The 21,379-nt window shown below is 36.0% G+C and overlaps 1 protein-coding gene across 3 annotated transcripts; it reads left to right on the top strand.

Moving 5' to 3' along the window:
* Positions 1-3,379: 3,379 nt before the first annotated feature.
* On the top strand, positions 3,380-21,160 carry LOC120072942 (chromatin-remodeling ATPase INO80). Of its 3 annotated transcripts, none has more exons than XM_039025474.1 (23): positions 3,383-3,736; positions 4,030-4,117; positions 4,243-4,636; positions 4,727-5,159; positions 5,274-5,474; positions 5,597-5,707; positions 6,538-6,953; positions 7,057-7,165; positions 7,255-7,335; positions 7,412-7,584; positions 11,852-11,977; positions 12,979-13,140; positions 13,224-13,281; positions 14,075-14,302; positions 14,394-14,540; positions 16,347-16,898; positions 17,038-17,295; positions 17,392-17,499; positions 18,003-18,097; positions 18,247-18,403; positions 18,833-19,030; positions 19,135-19,287; positions 20,396-21,160. In XM_039025474.1, the coding sequence occupies exons 1-23, from the start codon at positions 3,680-3,682 to the stop codon at positions 20,627-20,629; spliced, it is 4,539 nt and encodes a 1,512-aa protein (XP_038881402.1). In that variant the 5' UTR covers positions 3,383-3,679; the 3' UTR covers positions 20,630-21,160. The 3 variants fall into 3 exon arrangements, 2 of the variants coding, with proteins under 2 accessions (XP_038881402.1, XP_038881403.1); XM_039025475.1 differs by having other exon boundaries at positions 3,965-4,117; XR_005480640.1 differs by lacking the exons at positions 19,135-19,287; positions 20,396-21,160 and having other exon boundaries at positions 3,380-3,736; positions 18,247-18,506; positions 18,833-18,974.
* The last annotated feature ends 219 nt before the right edge of the window (positions 21,161-21,379 follow it).

The following is a 21,379-nucleotide window of genomic DNA, read 5'->3' as shown; positions in this document are numbered from 1 at the left end:
ACAATAATAATAGTAACATAACATTAGATAACTATACTAAATAAATATGTAAAAGCTAATCGGGGCGGGGACGGAGTCGGGGGTGAGGACAGGGAATGCCCGTCCCTGTTTAACTCACAGGGATTTTTTCCCCACTCCTTCCCCCATTCCCCGCCTAATCGGGGAATCCCCGCCCCGTCCCCGTGGGAAAATTGGACATCTCTATTACTAACCATTGTATCTGTTAGACTCAACAAATACGTGCATTCCAAGAATTATGCTACATCTTGAAGAGTTGCATCCCAATGAAATCAATTGTATCTATTAAACTCAACAAACACTACACTCGAAGAAAATTTTTCCCATCTACAAAGGGTAAAATAAGAGTTTATTTAAAAAGTAGGGGCAAAATAGAAAAAAAAATTCTCCTATATTGCCCCATTTATATATTTACTAGTCAAGAAACGCGTGCAATGCACGTGAAATCTTGTAGTTCTAATTATTCTTTTCAACAATATTTTTTTAGCACATAATGAAAAAAATATTATACAATAAGTTGCCATAAACATTTAAAAGTTAGGTAATGTAACAATTTTCATTTTAACGTTCTCATATTATTGTCTTTTTCAAAAAAAAAATAATAATCTTATATCTAGTACAAACAAGAGAAAAATTGTTCTAGTAAAAATTATCAAATTAATATGTTAATATTCCAATATTAACGTAGATATAGAGCAATAGTTGTTATTTTAATGTTATTATATATCTATTGTGAAGTCACACAAAAACTGCATCGTTTCACTGTATTATTTAATACTTTCATTCAATTATTATTATTATCATTATTATTATTGTTGTTGTTTTGTATTTTCTCTAAACTTTGGATTCAGTGGAATTATTTTTATTAAGAATGTAAATGCAAGAATTTATTTTATTTTTCTTCTACACGTCCATCTCACGTATTTATTGGAAGAATCAATGCACCAATTTGGTGTGTATAACCACCTCCACCCCAAATGGATGCATTGACCAAGCATATATGAGTGATGAAAATGAGAATAAATATGGTCTAAGTGCAAGCATATACTAACAAATCTTGAAGTATTCCAAGAGTCGAATTCCACGAGACTATTTATGCAATTCAATTTTTCTAAGAAGTAGTTTTTCTATGAAAACCAAAGGGTAATCAGTAAATAAGTGATTTTGATGTTGAATGTTGATGAAAGCAGTAAACAAGAGTGTTGAACAAAAATGCAGTTATGTTTCAACCAAAAGAACAGTGTACCTTGGACAATGCGACCGTGTCATACTATGATAATGACCTAGTCATGGACAAAAAACTTCTTTCATTCAGTCTTGTGTCAAGTTCTTTTAGGAGCTTTAATCAACTAATGACTATATTTCTATGGTTAGCTGGATCTTAGATTAATTCATATGCAATTTCTTTATCCCATGATGTCCCTTACTTATAAGGCGATGTGATGGTTCTATTTCTAGGCTCTTAATCTCATCTTTCTTTGTGAATCAGTTTATATCCTAACCTTCTCAACATTAAGACTCCACTAAATTGCGAAATTAAGTGATCAATTTAACTAAGCAATATTTTTTCATCACTTTATAAAGGAAATGCAAAAGTCAAAGAGGTATGAAGCATAAGCATTGGTCAAGCCATGAAGCCTTAGAGTATTTACACAACTGAACCCCTTAGAGAGTTTAGCTCACGATTAATAATAAATGACTAGATTTTATTAAATAAAAAATCATGACTACAAGGTAAATGTTCAAGATGAAAATAAATAGAGAGAGAACATTGCAAAGATAAAATAAAAAAAATGCTGGAAATATACTAAAAACGGAATTGTGACGATCTTTCGCTTGTCCAATCTTTCCCTAGGGTGATTCTCTTTTTTCAAGGACGAATCTCACTTATCCACACGTTTTCACGGGGTAGAAGTAACCTAGAGTGTTAAAGCCTCAGAGGGACTTTCATTCTTGAAGCTTGATAACTGGAAATATGGGATTTCGGCTAATGGATGACTGAATTTTGTTGGTGGAGGGTAGATAGAGTTCGATGGAGAGTTAGCGCTTGAAGTGAGACACTCCTCCTAGGCTAAGGTTATTGAGGAATGACCTAAAATCATGCTCTGGACGTTTACCCGACATTTACCCATCATTTTAAGTGTCGAATAACGACTTTGACTAAGGAAATAACAACCATAATAGACTGATGCATGAATTTGGAAAATTAGAGTTTTTTTTTTTATGCGGTCGTAGTGATTTGGTAATGTGGTTGCAGTGAAGTCAAAATCTGCAAAATAGTCACAAATCAGTCTGGAAGCTCCTTTAACCAACCCAAAACACTAAAAACACACTTTAGACAATTCAAAGACATATGATTTATCATTTTATTTAATTTAGGACATTCTGGGGTCAAAATATTACATAAAGTGCTACTTTTACTAAAGAAAAGTACTAAAATAGATGGTAAGAATGTGCACTTTTTGACATCAATCAGTATCCAATTGGCATCTAATGTATTCTATTTTGAAGAGTCTCATCAACATCAATTGCACTTATTTGACCCATGACTTTATTTTTAAAATTAAAAATGTATTTTGTAAACTCAAAATTGGAAAGGCTACTGCCTTTCAAACAGACATCTACACTTGAAAGGTCACAATCACTCAAGGGTAATATGAAAATTTATGAAAAATATAAGGGCAAAAGAGACGTATAAAGATTATCCCTATATAGCCCATTTTAATAGAGTAGAGATTATTATTATTATTATTTATAGCTCATGAATAAATATATATACAACATAATAAAAAAATTATCAAGTTAAATGACATTTAACAAAAAGAAAAAAAAAACTTGGTTGAGCCCTTGAAAAAAATTAATGTGATAAATTCTTGTTTTTCAATCCTCGAATATTATAAAAATTTTGTGCATTCCACATTTTGGGAGACACTATTCAATAAAGACAACAACAAAACACCACTAGTCTTGCAAATAGTTTTTATTACACTTAATCCTTATGTGTCCAAAGTTTCACACTAGTTAAAAAAAGATGATCATAAGTATACAAGGAGACAACTATCTCCATTGATATAAAATCTTTTTATTTATATTTTTTAAGTATATGATCAATTGATCATTATAGATGATTGTTGAAATTGATCGCTGAATATAGTAGTTGTGCGAAGTTGGGATGGTGTCGTAGGTGGTCGTTACGAACGTGAATTTTTTCGATAAATTTGTAAACTTTATAGTTAACGCCTTTGAGGTCGGTGAAATGTAAGATAAAGATTTGGGATTTCTAATTCAAACCAATAATAATAATAATAAAAAGAAGATTTCTTACTAGTTTAAGTTGTACCACAAAACATGATGATGATGTACGATATCGGTGGCCGTTCTTAGCCACGGCGGTGACAAACGTTTAAAACCCAAATATCTGAAAAAGGCCGGCACACGTTAGTATCAATCGACGCATCCTCTTCTCCGTCTTCCTTATCCTGCGCCGCCATTCTCAACACTCCGTCGTCGTCCCCACTCCCAATTCCCAAAATCCCAATCCTCTTTCTAGGGTTAGGGTTTTCCACCTTCTCTCTCATCTTCCCCATTCTCCCGATGCACTGCGCAGATTTTGCGTCCCGTTTCTCTAGTCCTTACTCGACTCCTCGTTGCCCCTTTTCACATGGACCGTAACAGGCAATCCAAGGACTTATTCTACTCCAACCTCTTCAACCTTGAGGTTTCTCCTCTCCCTTTTTGCTTCTTTTTCGCAAACTTATTTGTTTTTTTTTGCCCCTTTTGTTCTGGTAATCATGGTATTGTGTGTGGCTTGTTCTGAATTGCAGTGGGTTCTTTGGCTTTTCTTTCTTTAGATTTTTAATTCTTGAGTTTTTGGGGTGTTGTGTTTGAATTTCGTGTTCTGTTGGTTTAGTTACTTCATTTTCTTGGTTTTGAATGTGGGTTTTAGTCGAATGAGGTACTGCTGTTCTACAATTTCTAGTTTCCTTTTGAGAATCTTGGGTTCTGCTGCAGCCCTTGCTGAACTTTCAACTTCCGCAACCGGAGGATGATTTTGATTATTATGCGAATAGCAGTCAGGATGAGAGCAGAGGTAGCCCAGGTACATGTTTCTGTGATTGACTATGTGATATCTGATTTGTGCCTTGCGAACTTAACTGAATTTGAAGATTATGGTTATAAATATAGATTTTGAGGCAATGCGTAATGATGGTGGATGTGTATCAGGTAGAACAATTGCAAAACATGGTAATGGTACCATGACTAAGAGAGAGTTGAGCTTGGCGAGGAAAAGAAGGCAGTCGCTGAATAGTGAGGAGGACGACAGTGTGGATGATTACTACGGGACGCACGTTACTGAAGAGCGGTATCGACAAATGCTTGGAGAACACATTAAGAAGTATAAACGAAGGTCTAAAGACTCCTCATCTCCCATGCCTACACGCAGGGGGAATTCAGCGTCTAAGGGTAACTCAAGTTCAAGAGCTAGGAGGTCGGGGAGTGAGCAACATGGAGGGTTTCTTGAAGGGGAAACTGCAAATGATTGTATTAACGATTATAATCCTCACAGACCAGGAAGTCATCATGAGGCAGATTTTGCTCTGCTGCGTACGCCTGACAGGTTTTCTTCTTTACATGATTATCTTAAGTGTGAGAAATCTTGTAGTCGTGGACATGAGGACATCATTCTATGATCTTTCTGCTTTTGCAGAGTAATATATGAGCCTGCATATTTGGATATTGGGGATGGCATCACTTTCAAAATTCCCCCAACTTATGATAAGCTGGCTGCTTCACTGAACTTGCCAAGCTTCTCTGACATCCAAGTAGAGGAAGTTTACTTAGAGGGTACATTGGATTTGGGGTCCCTAGCGTCGATGATTGCTGATGACAAAAGGTTTGGACTCCGTAGCCAGGCAGGGATGGGGGACCCTCAGCCCCAGTATGAATCGCTTCAGGCAAGATTAGATGCCTTGGCATTTTCAAATTCGTCACAGAAATTCAGTCTCAAAGTATCTGACATTGGGCTGAATTCATCCATCCCAGAGGGGGCTGCTGGAAGAATAAAGCGAGCTATTTTATCTGAGGGTGGTGTGCTACAGATATATTATGTGAAGGTTTTGGAGAAGGGAGACACTTATGAGGTTCTTAATCTGTTATATATTATGTTCTCAGTTTTTGCCTTGTTTTTATTTGGGTTATTTGTTTTTCATATTTGGGAAGGACTGGATGTTCCTTTAATTTATTTTTTGCTGCAGATTATTGAACGAAGCCTGCCCAAGAAACAAAAAATAAAGAAAGACCCTTCTGTCATAGAGAGAGAGGAAATGGAGAAGATTGGGAAAATCTGGGTCAACATTGTTAGGAGAGACTTGCCAAAACATCATCGGAACTTCACCGCCTTTCATCGGAAGCAGCTAATTGATGCCAAGAGGTTCTCAGAAACTTGCCAAAGGGAGGCATGTATTATCTATTTCTTATTAGTGTTCGGAAATTTGGCTAAACTTTAGCATCTAATTATGTATTTTTTCTGGAATGTTTTAGTGTGGCTTCTTGAACATGGTGTCTTTATCTTTAACAGGTCAAATTGAAGGTCAGCAGATCTCTTAAAATGATGAGAGGTGCTGCAATTCGAACACGGAAATTAGCTAGAGACATGTTGCTATTTTGGAAGCGAATTGATAAAGAGATGGTATTCTACTTTTCTACTTTATGAAGTATTTATTTTGTTTTGGTTGTAAGTAGGGTTTTAAAATGTGTTTCTATGCATGCTTCGTGAGTTGGTATGAGTTGAGCCAATCTTGTAAGACACATGTTTTGGTGTTGATGCTTGTTCTTCAGACCTTTCTACATGGCCTCAATTTCTTTTTCCTAACATAAGGGATGATAATCGACGTAATCCCTATGGATGATAATCAACGTAATGCCTATGCCAACAATCTCGTAGACTTATTTATTTATTATACAATTAAAAAGATTATCTATATCATCTCATTTAAACATATGCTTCCATTTTAGACCAATGTGTTACTTCTGAGGACCATCTCACATTTGGCATGCTTTGTGTTTTAAGAAAATATGGGTGGGTACAAGGTAAAAGTTTTAAGGAAAAATTCTAATTTTAATTTTAGTAGGTTGGCAATATGCCAAATACTCCACCATCCAAACACAATTGCGTTCCCTGGCTTGCTTTGCCCTGCATTCATTCAATATAGGAAGGACTTATTTTTTGAATGGTCCAAATCTGTTTCAGTCACAAGATCAGGCTGAGTTTTGCAGGCTGCTGCTAATTTTTGGCAGTGATTTGGTTGCTCTGATCCAATAAAATTATGTATCTTGTTTTAACCTCCAAACAGCAATGTGAAAATGTAAGAATGAAAAACTGTTATACTGAAAACAGAAAATCTGTCTCAAAGCTAACCCTTCTCTTTTATTTGTAAGAGAACAAATATTTTTCTCTAGTCTTTTCTATCATTTAAAGATGTTTATTTCATGCTTTAGTTCTCTCCATTCATTCTTTAGGCTGAAGTGCGGAAAAGAGAGGAAAGAGAAGCTGCTGAAGCTTTGAGGCGAGAGCAGGAACTTCGAGAAGCTAAGAGACAGCAGCAGAGGCTCAATTTTCTTATACAACAAACAGAGCTTTATAGTCATTTTATGCAGAACAAATCAAATTTGCATCCTTCTGAAGCTCTGCCTTTGGAAGATGAAAAACCAAATTACCAAGAAGGGACTTGGGATTCAGATAGTGTGCCTGCTGAGGAAGAAGATCCTGAGGAGGTCGAACTGAAGAAGGAAGCACTTAGAGTTGCTCAAGATGCAGTTTCGAAGCAAAAAAAGTTAACAAGTGCATTTGATGATGAATGCTCAAGGCTGCGTCAAGCTTCTGAACCTGATCAAAATGAGGTTGCTGGAGCTAATAATATAGATCTGCTTCATCCGTAAGTTTCCTTTTTTATTCTTTAAAATTTTCTTCCCATTTTGGAGTTTGAGGCAGTTCCCATTTTTTAGTCAAGTTAATGGAACTATATTGCTATTTGGCAGCTCAACCATGCCTGTAACTTCAACAGTTCAGACACCTGAGTTGTTTAAAGGTAGCCTTAAAGAATATCAGCTGAAAGGTCTCCAATGGTTGGTCAATTGTTATGAGCAGGTTGTATGAAGTTCTTATGAAATGATTATCATGGATTCATCCTTTTTAAAAAGAAAAAAGTTAAGCTTTGGTCCCGTGGTTATATACAGGGTTTAAATGGCATACTAGCTGATGAAATGGGCCTTGGAAAGACCATACAGGCAATGGCTTTTTTGGCTCATTTGGCTGAGGTAATATGATCATACGAAGTTTCTAAAGTATTATTTTTTCTTTGTATTTTAACTATTATCACCCTTCTTATATCAGGATAAAAATATATGGGGGCCTTTTTTGGTTGTAGCACCTGCGTCTGTCTTGAACAATTGGGTGGATGAAATCAATCGTTTCTGCCCTGACTTAAAAGCTCTTCCATATTGGGGTGGGCTTTCAGAGCGTACAGTTCTCAGGAAAAAGATTAACCCCAAGAATCTATATCGCAGGTAATCTGAAGTTGTAAATTTTCAAAAGTAGTTTTAAAAGAATGAAACTAAAGGGTTGGCCGATTTTTATGATTCAAGTTAAGCTAAAAGTTATAATAATAACCTAAAAGTCCCATGGGTTGACCTAGTGGTTGATAAAGCGCAGTTGTATCAAGTAAAAGAGGGAAAATAATAATAATAATGGTGGGAGTTCAAACTATGGTTGCTACATACTTAGGATTTAATGTCGTACGAGTTTCTTAGACTACCAAATATGTAATATTAGATAACTGTTTGGTGCGATTAATTGAGATGAGCACAAGCTAGCTCTAAACATTGGTAGATTTAAAAGAAACGTGCACGTGCTTAGGATTAGGGATGTAAGAGATTTTTTTTTGAACGGAAACAAAACTTCATTGATATAGTGAAAAGAGCAAAGCTCAAATTACAAAGAGACAAGAACCAAATAAACCACTAAGAATGATGCAGAGAAAAACTGAAAAATTGAAAAAACTGCTTAAACCAACCGAAACCGTTTGTTGGTTCGGTTTTTCATTCTCATCTTGCAGACTATTGGTTTCAGAGGACTCCTTGGTCAGTGGTTTAGTTAATGATGTAGTTGTTTCTCTCTGACCAAAGCTTTCAATTGAAACTCTCCTAAGGGTTTCTTCTCCTATTGTAGGGTGGTCCACCAATGTGGTAGTAAGAAACTCTCTAGGGTTACTTCGATACGGTGTGCACTGTGCCAATTAAAGGCATCTAGAATGAAGGACGAAAATCTGTAAATATAGAGGCAGGAGACAAACAGATGGACCTACGGTTAAGCATCCGTATTGCACATGCAACAACGGGAAGTTGGGGGGAAGATGTAATTGTCTTTTGGAAAAGGTTACTGCTAAGAGGAGAATAATAGGATAAGGTAGCCCATTCCGTGATCTCATTGTCTTCTAGATGTCTCTTAAAACTAATGGTGCCAAACACTTTGTTCGTTGATAGTTTGCTGGTTGAAAGAAAGTAAGGACTGTTAAAAGAGAAAAGAGAGAAAGAGGAGACACAAGGTTTACGTGAAAAACCCTAGAACAGGGAGAAAAAACCACGATAGAGAGTCTTCGTTTTTATTAAGTTTTACATAATGTGAGAAATACAAGAGGATTTTTATTTAAAGGCTCCAACAAGCCTAAATACAAAAAAGGAAAGAAAAATAGGGTAAAGTAAATAATTATGATATCCCCGGGACTATAAACAATCAACTAAGTCCCATATTTCCAACACTCCCCTTCAAGTTGGGGTGTAGATATCAATCAGATCCAACTTGCTAATGCAAGAGTCAAAATTTTGCCTGAGTAACCCTTTAGTGAGAACATCTGCAACTTGTTGATTTGATGGAATATATGGAATACAAATACTGCCGTTGTCCAGTTTCTCTTTTATAAAGTGTGCAATCTCCACATGTTTCGTTCGATCATGTTGTACTGGATTATTAGCGATGATTATAACAGCTTTATTATCACAATAGAGTTTCATAGGTAAGACACCATCTTGATGATGATCAAATAATACTTTCTTCAACCAGATTTCTTCACAAATTCCCAAACTCATAGCTCTGTATTCAAACTCTGCACTACTTTTAGCAACTACACTTTGCTTCTTCTTTCTCCAAGTTACCAGGTTACCCCATACAAAGGTACAGTACCTTGAGGTAGACTTTCTGTCAGTGACTGATCCTGCCAAGTCAGAACTGGCTTGCCGGACAGTCGAGCCACTCGTCATTTTCGATAGGGCGGGCGCTCCCTACCCGTCGGTATAGGCCTCATTGCATTTCCTGTCAGTTTTCCAGAACATTAGACCTTTACTAGGAGTGTTTTTCAAATATCTTAGAATTTGATTCACAGCTTCCATATGTTCTTCATATGGTGCTTGCATAAACTGATTGACAACACTGACAACATAGGAAATGTCTGGTTTGGTATGTGATAAGTAAATTAACTTTACCACTAGACTGATACCTCTCTTTATCAATTGGAACTTGTTAACAGAATCTCTCAGTTTAGCATTGAATTCTATAAGAGTGTCAACGGGTCTACATCCAGTCATACTTGTTTCCTTTAACAAGTCAAGAGTGTACTTTCGTTGTGAGACAAAGATTTCTTTCCTTGATCTGGCCATTTCCATTCCAAGGAAATACTTTAGATTCCCAAGGTCTTTGATTTCAAGCTCATCTGCCATCTTCTTTTTCAGTTTGGTGATCTCATCAATATTATCTGACAAGACAATATCATCCACATACACGATTAGGACAACAATTTTCTGACATTTTTGTGAACAATGTATGGTCACAGAGTGTCCCTGAGTGAACCCTTGGGACTTAACAAAGGTAGTAAACCTTTCAAACCAAGCTCTTGGGGACTATTTCAGACTATACAAGGACTTCCTGAGTTTACACATCTGACGACCAAACTGAGCTTCAAAACCTGGAGGAGAACTCATATACACCTCTTCTTCTAAATCACCATTTAGAAATGCATTTTTCACATCAAGTTGGTGGAGAGGTCAATCTTTATTTACTGCAACAGAGAGAAGAACCCGAATCGTGTTTAACTTTGCTAGAGGAGAGAAGTTTATGAATAGTGTGGCGGGACCAAAGGCAACGGTGGCAGGACCAGAGGTGGCGGCGGTGACACTATGAATAAAGTTGGCGGCACTAGGGATCCCGATCGGCTGTTGTTGAGGATGTATTTGTAGCGATCAAAGATACTGGTCAATGGCGGTCTGAACGACAGCGGCGGTGACCTGAGGCTCCATTGGTAGCTGTGGTGGAAGCGGTGTTGGTGCAGCACTAAGGTTATCTTGCATAGGTTGGTTTCTGCCGATGGTGGCTAGAGTTTCGTCACCACACTCTGATACCATGTTAAAAGAGAAAAGAGAAAGATGAGACACAAGGTTTACGTGGAAAACCCTAGAATAGGGAGAAAAAACCATGATAGAGGGTCTCCGTTTTATTAATTTTTACATAATGTGGAGATACAAGAGGATTCATATTTACAGGCTCCAACAAGCCTAAATACTAAAAGGAAAGAAAAATAGGGTAAAGTAAATAACTATAATACACCTGGAACTATAGACAATCAACTAAATCCCTTATTTCCAACAAGGACTAAAGAGCATATTAGAAAGTCCCTTATTTCCAACAAGGACTAAGGAGTGTATTAGAAAGTAGCTCATATAGTAGAGTTAGTTGATTGTCATGTAAGATTAGTCAAGGAGCGCAAGCTAGCTTGAACATGCAAAGCAGAAACTTAGAAGGAAAAGAAAAGGAAAAAAGTGGTCCAGATCCAATTCTATAATCCTTCCTAAACTGTATTGCTTCCATTAGCTACTTTGTTGTTTGACCATGGAGTACAAGAGAAGGTTGCTCTGTCATATGAAATTCTTCTCGGTAAGGTATCTCCATATCCATTTGGATGGCATGGCTTGATTTGTTTGCTTGATGTTGCGATGTCAAGCCCTCCAAAATGAGTAGACTGCTGAATCCTTTTCCAGCTAACTAGATGATAGCCACCCTTTGTATGGGGCCTTCCCCTAGGAAATTTCTCAGGAGCTAAAAGGGGTACATGTCAAGCTTCCCTCTGTAGACAAGAAGGTATGCTTCTGGTTCTGAAGCTTGTATGCAATCCTCTCAATGATGGGGGGTCCAAAAGCTGGGAAATTTATGCTTACCATCAGGAGGGAGGCTAGCTAAGGCAGATATTTAGCCAACTAAAGCCAAATCATCAACGTTGATACCAAGAATTTTGGACATTGATATCAAGCCAGATTCTTTTTCGAAGATTTCTGTGATGTTGAATAAGTTTATCAAGCCAGATTCTTTTTCGAAGATTTCTGTGATGTTGAATAAGTTTTCTTTGCTGTTCCTCTCAAAGGTGGAGAGGAGCGTGGCAACTGATAATGGTTTATGGAAAGAGGGGACTGACATAATGAGATGCCAGTGGCGTGTCACTGCTGTGCTTCATGGGATAAGAGGTCACTGAAGCAATTGATAACTATTGACACTGTAATGAAGAGGAAAGGGCACAATGGATCTTCCCTGCCAGGCTCCATCAGATAGTTCCTGTTACTTTCTTTGTTTATTCTTCCATGGATGTCAATTTAATATATATATATATATTTAATTTCACCATGTCATTATCTTTTTTATTGATGCCTGTTACTTTCTTTATTTATTCTTCCATGGATGCTTGTCATCATCTTATTTTTTCACGTTAGTTGTTTTCTTTTCTTTTCTTTCTAGGGATGCTGGTTTTCACATTCTCATTACCAGCTATCAGCTACTCGTTTCTGATGAAAAGTATTTTCGACGTGTGAAATGGCAATATATGGTATTGGATGAGGCACAAGCAATCAAAAGTTCTACTAGGTTTGTTCTTTTTTACTTTGCATATGGCCTTAGCTGATATACATACTTTGTTAGTTGGTCTTGGTGCACATATGTATTTATTTATTTAGTCTTCCTGACTTCCTGTCTATGTAGGGATGCTTGGGACTTTAGATTTTTTGGTTTCTCTTTGGGCCTCCATGTCCATTTTTTTATAAGTACTCGTAGTGTCGCATTTTACTTGGCTGGAGCTTCTTCTTATAGTTGGCTCCTATTTTTGTGGACTTTTCTTTTTGCATGTCCATGTATTCTTTCATTTTCTTTTGATGAAAGGCCGGATTTTCATCAATAAAAAAAAAAAAAAGAAGAGTTATGAGCAAACTCTAGATGTGGTTGATGCTCATGGATGCTTCCCTGTAGTCTGCAAAGAAAAGTATAGGTTTGAAAAGATAGTAGTTCAGAAACTTATTGTAGAAGTGTCATAAATCTGGTAAATGATATGAGTTTGTCAAGATATTCTCTTGGCAAATGTGCGTGAACACAATAAATATCCTTCTGGAAAATTCGAGAGATTTTCTTTGTTTAAATCCTTCTTGTTATAAAATTTTATTTTAAAAATAATCAATAGAATCTTCTTGTCCCAGGGTGGATGTTTTATCTTCCCTCTCTTCATGATAATAACGAAAGGTTTGTCTTGTATATTATTGACCCTCCTTCCTATTTTAATGTTTCAGTGGAAACTAATGTAAATGATCCATCATATAACTTTGTTTCCTTTTAAAAAAAAAGTGATCCACCATCTAACTGAGAAGCAGTTGATCAAGGATAGGGTAGGCTGTTGTTAATATAAAATCTTCTTGCTTGGGTCACGAGTATTTTAATAAGCAAACAAACAGCTGAATAGTATTGCTCAGTAGAACCTTATAAAAAGGTATTACTCAGCAGAACCTTCTTAAAAAACACTACTTAATAGAACCACGATAATTATGGCCGTTGTTTAGGCTCTACAGTAATGTGTTATGTTCATTTCATTAAATTGACAGCATAAGGTGGAAGACACTGCTAAGCTTTAATTGTCGGAATCGCTTGCTGCTTACTGGGACGCCTGTCCAGAATAATATGGCTGAGTTGTGGGCCCTTCTACATTTCATCATGCCTACTTTATTCGATAGCCACGAACAGTTTAATGAGTGGTTTTCAAAAGGGTCAGTATTGGTTTGTGGAGCTACAGTGATTTAATCAAACTATGCTAAGTAAATGTTATTTGATTCATAGTCTTTTCCTGCAGAATCGAAAATCATGCAGAACATGGAGGTACTTTGAACGAGCACCAGCTCAACCGCTTGGTGAGTACTTATTCATTAACCTTGGAATCTACCAATTATTTCAGTTTTGTTGTTATATGAAATGAAATTGCTTCTATAGGAAGTTACAAACTCCAAGTTCTTTGTTTAGATTGGGACTTGCTGTGCACTTTTGTTTGATCCTTGTAATTTACTCGAAGAATTCATTGTGACAAAGTGTTTCTCCCTGTTTTATGCCATGGGCTTACAAAAATTTTCATGAAGAAAATTAAAACATATTTTGGTTTGATAAAGCTAGATCTACCTCGGTGGAAAAGGAATTGTTGAGGAAACAAATGACCTTAGAATTGCTTTCTATTAGAACTTCATTTTCATGTGGCCTATCTTATATATTCGTTATTCTTGAAAGTTTGAAACGAAGGACATTTCTTATCAAGACATCATTGTTCTTTATCTAGTTTGGAACTGGATCATATAGTCTATTTTCATCTTTATTAAAAAAGCTTTCATTGATATATTTTATAGAGTAATACTTGGGTGCTTATTGGGTTGCCCCCCATCTTTAAGTTCAATGCAGTATATATATATATATATATATAAGAAAAAAGAAGAGGTTGACAAATTGTAGTTGGACAATTGAGTGGGCATCACCCATCTTGGTGCATTACAAAATGCACTGAAGTATTTTTTTTTTTTTTTTTTTTTTAAAAATTTAAATTAGTATATGGAGCTTGGATCGTGGTAGAAAACTGAATGTTAGGATTTATAGAAGATTCAATATGTTGTAATGCACTTTGTTGACTTATTTATGGGTTTCTCGTTTTTTTTTAAACAGCATTCAATATTAAAGCCTTTTATGTTGCGGAGAGTAAAAAAGGATGTAATCTCTGAGCTAACAAGAAAAACAGAGATTACAGTGCATTGCAAGTTAAGCTCCCGGCAGCAAGCATTTTATCAAGCTATCAAGAATAAGATATCACTTGCTGAGTTGTTTGACAGCAATAGGCATCTTAATGAGAAAAAAATTCTCAATCTTATGAACATTGTCATTCAGCTGAGAAAGGTATTTGATCTCTCTCGACATAGATAAACACACGAAATACCTTTTTTTATAACAACAATTGGAGAAGTATTTTAACTGTGTATATGTGTAGGTGTGCAATCACCCAGAGTTGTTCGAAAGGAATGAGGGAAGCACATACCTATACTTTGCAGACATTCCGAATCCCCTTTTGCCCCCTCCTTTTGGGGAACTTGAGGACGTTCACTACTCAGGAGGTCACAATCTCATTGAGTTTAAGGTAATTCCACTTTTGCCTCTATTCCTTACTAGTTAATATAATGCATGTTCATTTACAGAAGAAAATAGAGTTACGTCCACACCCATCTTATCAATTGTTGACTTTGGTGACTTGAGGGTAACCCTCATCCCATAACAGCTTTGCTATGATTTTACGAATTTCATGTGTATTTGCATTTTGCTCGTGGGCCCAAAAGATTAATAAGTAGTTTATCGCTGGGTGTTATTCACAAGCTTTATTTATTTTGGAAACAAATTTATTGATGTATGAAAATTACTTAAGAAGGGCAAAGCTCAAACCAAAGGAGTTAACAAAAATTTCTCCAATTGGTAAAAAATGTAGATAAACTACAATTAGTTAGCATAGGTTTCCAACTCTAAATCAATTGGCAATGATAGGAGTAGCCCATAGTCTTATAAATATTGTGCTTGATTTTTCCACATGCCCCTCAAGATAGTGCTTCTTTGGGTTCACCATTTTTGGATTGGATTCTAGTTTTTCTTTGGACTGGATGCCCATTTGGGCTTCATGGGCATGGGCTATGATACCATATTAGATAACATGGAGTTACATCTCAAAACCAATTGACAACGAGAGGAGTAGCCCATGTATTTTGTAAACATTACGAGGTCCCTTGTTTTTTCCAATGTGGAATCCTCAACAACTAAAAATTATAAAAAATGTGCTTTTACACCCAGACATTGCTAGTAATAATGAAATGGCGTTAAGTTACTTTTTGTCATTACAATTATGAAATGGTGTTCTAAATTATCATATGCAATTTTATTTTGACTTGCAATTTACTTTTTTTTTTATTCTATGACAAGAAATGAGAAAAAATTATTGAAATAATGAAAAGAGGGCAATGCTAAACTATATGCTCTACTAAGAAAAAAACAATTAAAAAAAAGATAAAGCCTGTAATAAAAAAAAACCATGAATGTTGAGTTCTGAGCAAAAGAATGGAAGGAAGCAAGAGCCAAGAAAAGCTGAAGAACAAAGGACTTGGAAGGACTTATAATTTACTTTTGTTTTCTATTTTTGCTTCTTTCATTCTGGGTTTTTCTTTTGCATTGCCCTCATGGATGCTTCTAATTTTTTCTCAATGAAAGCTGACTTCTAAAAAAAAAACTGTAAAATTTTCGCATTTAAAATATCTAAAAAGTGTATCCCCCCGAATCTTGTTTTGTTGAATAATTGTATTTTAAACTTATTGCACTAATTTTGAACTTATATGTAAATATTTTAAAGTCTATGATTGAAATAATTTATTGATGATTGGTAATTGATTGTCAATAACTTCTTTTCAAAGAAAAAAAGGATTGTTAGTGACTTTTAAATTTGACTATTCCATGTTTCCCGCTAGACTTCGACTTTGAAGACCTTTTGTAACTATTCAATAGATACTATCTTGTATAGCTGGATCCCTTTCTTTAGTAGGGTTCTCCTTTTCTGTGGGATTCGTTATATGCCGTTGTATCCTTTCTCTCATTCTCTCTCTCTCTCTCTTTTTTTTCCTCCCCAAATGAAGTTATTTTCGTTAAGGGAAAAAAAGACACTATAGGTCTCAATTTTAGAAGCTACAAGTGACTGTATGACTTCTGGATTCTTTGAAGCATATACCTTCCATTTTTCTTTTTCTTTTTGTGTGTGTATTTTCCACCCATTGGAAATCTGCCATCTTGAGGGATTCTATATCTGCATAATAAGTCAGCATGTAAATTTTTGGTCAGTTTTCTAATTTACTCCCTTGGTTCTCCAGAGGAATGACTAATATTTGTTTTAATCTGATTGTTTGATTTATAGTTACCAAAATTAGTACACAGAGAGGTTCTTCGATGTTCAAAATCATTTGCAGTTGCACATGGCATTGGTGGAGGATTTCTTCCGAAACATTTTAACATATTTTCTTCGGAAAATGTTTATCGATCCATATTCATGCAAGGAGACAGTTTACATCATTCTTATCGTCGAAGTGGCACTTTTGGTTTCACCCATTTGATGGATCTATCTCCCGCAGAAGTTACATTTTTGGCCAATGGTTCTTGTCTAGAACAGCTACTTTTTTCCATAATGAGATGGGACCGACAATTTCTGGATGGAATCGTAGACTTTGTTATGGAATCTATTGATGATCCAGAAAATGGTTCTCTTGAGCAGGGAAAACTGCGTGCTGTTACAAGAATGTTGTTGATGCCTTCCATATCTCAGGCTAACTTACTCAGGAGAAAACTTGCAACAGGGCCTGGTGATGCTCCTTTTGAGGCTTTAGTCATTCCTCAACAGGAGAGGCTTCAGTCGAATGTTGGGCTTATTCACTCGGCATACACGTTTATTCCAAGAACTAGAGCTCCACCGGTACATATATATTGTTTTCAAAATCAGTTTGCTATTTTTATTTTTTTAAGAAACTAGAAGCTTTTGCTTTGACAGGTCTCATTTGTCTTTATCATTTGAGGTACTTGTTAAATGCTCAGTCGTTGCATCTATTTTGCAGATAGGTACGCACTGCTCAGATCGAAATTTTGCTTACCAAATGGTTGAACAATTGCACGATCCTTGGGTGAAGAGATTATTTATTGGCTTTGCACGCACATCTGAATTTAATGGACCAAGAAAGCCAAATGGACCCCACCCTTTGATTCAAGAGATTGATGCTGAAATACCAGTTTCCCAGCCTGCTCTTCAGTTGACGTACAGTATTTTTGGGTCTTGTCCTCCAATGCAAAGTTTTGATCCAGCAAAGTTGCTCACGGTTGGTGTTTCTTTCTCTTCTCACTTTACTTTATCCTTCAAGGAGTATTTAATTATTTATATTTTTACGTATGGTTCTATAATGAATTTTATATAGGACTCCGGGAAGCTACAAACACTAGATATATTACTGAAACGCTTACGGGCTGAAAATCATCGTGTGCTTCTGTTTGCACAAATGACAAAAATGTTGAATATTCTCGAGGTACTCATTCTTCATCCATGCTGCTCTGGGCTTTATGGTTTCCTTTGTTGCTATGAAAGTAAAATATCAAAATTATTTAATTAAATTTGAGATTGAGACTTCTTATAGCTTGGTTCCTCCTTTATTTCACACTTCTGAGGAAAAGAGAGAAAAAAAAAGGGAAAAGAAAAAGAAGAATAGGATTTTTGAGCATTGCATGATAGTGGGTCCAAATTCCTTGTACTTTTTTTTAAAAGTGTAGTCATGGCCCATGAACTTTAAACATTTTCGTTCCTTTTGTGTTGGGTCCAAATTCCTTGTATTTTTTTTAAAGGTTGTAGTCATGGCCCTTGAACTTCAAACATTTTCCGTTCCTTTATGTTGAGTTGCAAACGTATCTTGGCTAATTAAAATTTTAAAACAAGAAACTACCTTTTATAAGCACCATGACCTTATCGTTTAACAAGGTTTCTACTTTCTGGAGTTCATTTGCTTGCTTTTACAATTATACCATGTCCCTGCAGGATTACATGAATTATCGAAAGTATAGATACCTTAGACTTGATGGATCCTCCACTATAATGGATCGTCGAGATATGGTCAGGGACTTCCAACTTCGGTATGGACTTTCTTGACATCATAATGAAGTTTATTACATCATTTTCTACTATCAAATCAATTTGTTGCTTACTTTTGGTCGCTTCCTGGATCTTAGCATCTTCCTTATTATTTATTTATTTTTGTAATGCGATCGTGTTATATCTGTAGGAATGATATTTTCGTATTCTTGTTGAGCACAAGAGCTGGTGGACTTGGCATTAACTTGACAGCTGCTGATACAGTCATCTTTTATGAAAGTGATTGGAATCCAACCCTGGATTTGCAGGCCATGGACAGAGCTCACCGGCTGGGACAGACAAAAGATGTTAGTTTTCCTTTCATCAAGGAATTTGAGATTTAAGGGGAGAATAGCTGCTGGAAGTTTTGGGAAAAACCTGTTTTAATTGAAATCGGACTTGCGTACTCCTGTTAGTCCTCCTGTTAGATGAGTTTTGAATTATTTAATTTTTCTTTCAAATTATAAATTGTACTAGGACTATGTTGATTGATACTGATCGTCATTTCTTACTTGTAGAGTTTGTAGTTGGACTAGTTTGACCTTAAATTGAAGATATGTGACCAAATTAAAAAATATGGTAGTTTAGGGACTGTAATAACGGTAATATCATTTCTTGGGTCTCTAAGTAAATTTGATGTGCTTGTGAGTTGTTTACTATCTCTCTTCTTTTTTCCCTTCCTCATTCCCTTTTATTATTTGGTCATTAAACCTTTTCTACTTGCATTTTCTTTGTAGGTCACTGTGTACAGACTGATATGTAAAGAGACGGTTGAAGAGAAGATTCTTCAGAGAGCGAGTCAGAAAAACACTGTTCAGCAGCTTGTCATGACTGGTGGCCATGTTCAAGGAGACATCTTAGCTCCTGAGGATGTCGTATCTTTACTCCTGGATGATGCCCAGTTGGAGCAAAAATTACGAGAAATTCCTATTGTGGTGGGTCTGATTTATTTATTTGTTTCATTTTCTTATCTTGCAACAAGATTTCTGTATTTGTATATTTTTCCATCGACAATTCCCTAAAATCTGTTTGGTGCCAGGCAAAGGATAGACAAAAGAAAAAACAAGCAAAGGGTATAAGAGTCGATGCTGAGGGTGACGCATCATTGGAGGATTTAATGAACCCTGAATCCAGGGGTAATGAATATGATCCATCTCCTGATCCGGAAAAGAGTAAATCCAACAGTAAAAAGGTACTGAACTTTCTCCGTCTGTTATTTCAGAAAATTCTTGATATTCCAAATTTGGTAGTTTACAAGAACAGTGATGTAGAAGTTATAACACTCATTTGTTATGTTAGTCAATACCTCTATTAGTTGATGATTTGATGTATTATTAGTTGATGATTTGATATAACTTTTGCTTATGTAAAACCGGCTGTTTATTAGTATTATTAGTCAAACAGTTTGAATATTGTTATGGAATTTTGGCAAAGGTGTGTCGCATTTTTATTGTTCCAGGATTCTATCTCTCTCTCCTGTTTTTATATTTTCAAACCTAAGAATCCACGATCGTTTTCTGACTGATCCTCCTGTATATGAACATGAAAGTGAAACCCACTAAGAGTTCTTGAGGACATCGGAGTGAGACCATTGACCCACAGTTTTGAACGCTTTATTTCCTTTATGGATTATATAATTTTTTTCTTTTTGATTTTCGTGAATGTCCGGATAGCTCATGTGCACCTCGACTAGTCTCAGGGAACAACCCATCTGACCCTACCACATATTATGTTCTACCACATATTATGTTCTTTAGATATGTTTGTATGTGAAAAGGAAATAAGACTTTTCATTGATTAAAAGAGACTAGCGCTCAAAATATATTTGGCATATCTTCATAAATTGTTTATAAGAATTGTCAGTTAACAGAGATCCTCTAGACTAGTGGTAAGGACTGGTAAGGATTTGAGATGTTTGGAGATGCATTTTAAACGCCTAGGTTGTACCTGAGTAAAACTTAGTAACTTCAAATTCTTATCGTCTTCCTGGATTAGTATAGGATAGGTGAAGCCTCCCTAGAGATTAGTGAGGATGGATCGTAAGCATTATTTTAGGAATGAAGCTCTTGATACCATATTTATCAAACAAATAGTGAAGGGAGCTATGTTCGTGGGTGTAGATGCAGACTTGTTGCATTTCATCAGAGTTCATTATTATTGTTTATAGATATATCTGACTATTTTTAACAAGCGGTGTTGTTTTCAATAAAATATGCCTATTATCATTGTTTGCTTGCAGGGAAAAAAAGCTGATTTGTTTGCCTATTTATAACTATATTCATTGTATTGTCTTTTTGCAGAGAAAAGGTGGTTCTGAAAAGCAAAATTCATCAAAAGCGCGAAGTTTACAAAAGATAAATGGAACGAGCCCAGTGTTCGAGTTTGACTTGGACGACTCCCAGCAAAATCTCGAACCTCAAGCTCAGAAACCAAAGAGACCAAAGCGACCGACCAAGAGTGTAAATGAAAACCTTGTACCAGCAACTACCTCCACAAACATGGGAATATTAGAGCAGACTCAATATCCACAATAGCATCAGTTGCAAGATGGATCCAGTGCAGACAATAATATTGCCATCCTGCAAAGCCACCGAACTTCGGTTGCGGAATTTGATCAGATTGATCAATGACGTATGGCATCGAAGCTGATGGTAGACTTCATCCCTCACGCTCGTGTCATGGCCTGGCCCCTACTCTGGTTCCTTCCCATCTACGTCTGTTCTCTAATTTGTTATGGTGTACGTTGGTTTTCTGCTAGCCAGTGGAGGAGCTCAACAAATCAAATGGGAGAAAGCATTGTGAGAGCTTATATATATTCATATGAAGCTTGGCGCCGTCACATTACCATTTGAAGGTAACTTAAATTCTCTGTAACATTATTTTTCTTTCTTTTTGGTGGGAAATTCGTCTGTAATTATATCGATATTTGTATAGATATATATAATATATTTTTTGGCTTCCTGAGAAGAAGCTATGTTCTTGTGCTATATACTAAGTTTCCAAAACTAGTATTTGGTGAAAAAAGAAAAGAAAAAAAAAGAAAGGAGAAATCTTCATCTTCATCAGGGTTTTATCTTCTGTATGTTAATGTTTTCAGCATTTCTTGTTTATCTTTTTTCTCTGTAGTTATTTTTATGTTCTTTTTATTCAGCCTGTCTGGTAACAACCTACAACCTTTCCTCTTTTTCTTCTTCTTTCCTCCCCTTCCCCTTAAATAATAATAATATAATAAGAATAAGAATAATAATAATTATTACTGCTGCTACTGCTGATGAAATTGTAAG

This window comes from Benincasa hispida, chromosome 3 (genome assembly GCF_009727055.1).
Source record: "Benincasa hispida cultivar B227 chromosome 3, ASM972705v1, whole genome shotgun sequence".
In the NCBI taxonomy this organism is placed as follows: Eukaryota; Viridiplantae; Streptophyta; class Magnoliopsida; order Cucurbitales; family Cucurbitaceae; genus Benincasa; species Benincasa hispida.
The sequence above is the reverse complement of the archived record's forward strand: the minus strand, read 5'-3'. Positions and strand labels throughout refer to the sequence as shown.

Excerpts from the sequence above, each read along its gene's own strand:
- LOC120072942 (XM_039025474.1), top strand. The coding sequence starts at position 3,680 with ATGGACCGTAACAGGCAATCCAAGGACTTATTCTACTCCAACCTCTTC. Across the intron at positions 4,637-4,726 it reads CTGCTGCGTACGCCTGACAG|AGTAATATATGAGCCTGCAT; the intron begins GTTTTCTTCTTT and ends CTGCTTTTGCAG. Across the intron at positions 13,141-13,223 it reads AATGAGTGGTTTTCAAAAGG|AATCGAAAATCATGCAGAAC; the intron begins GTCAGTATTGGT and ends CTTTTCCTGCAG.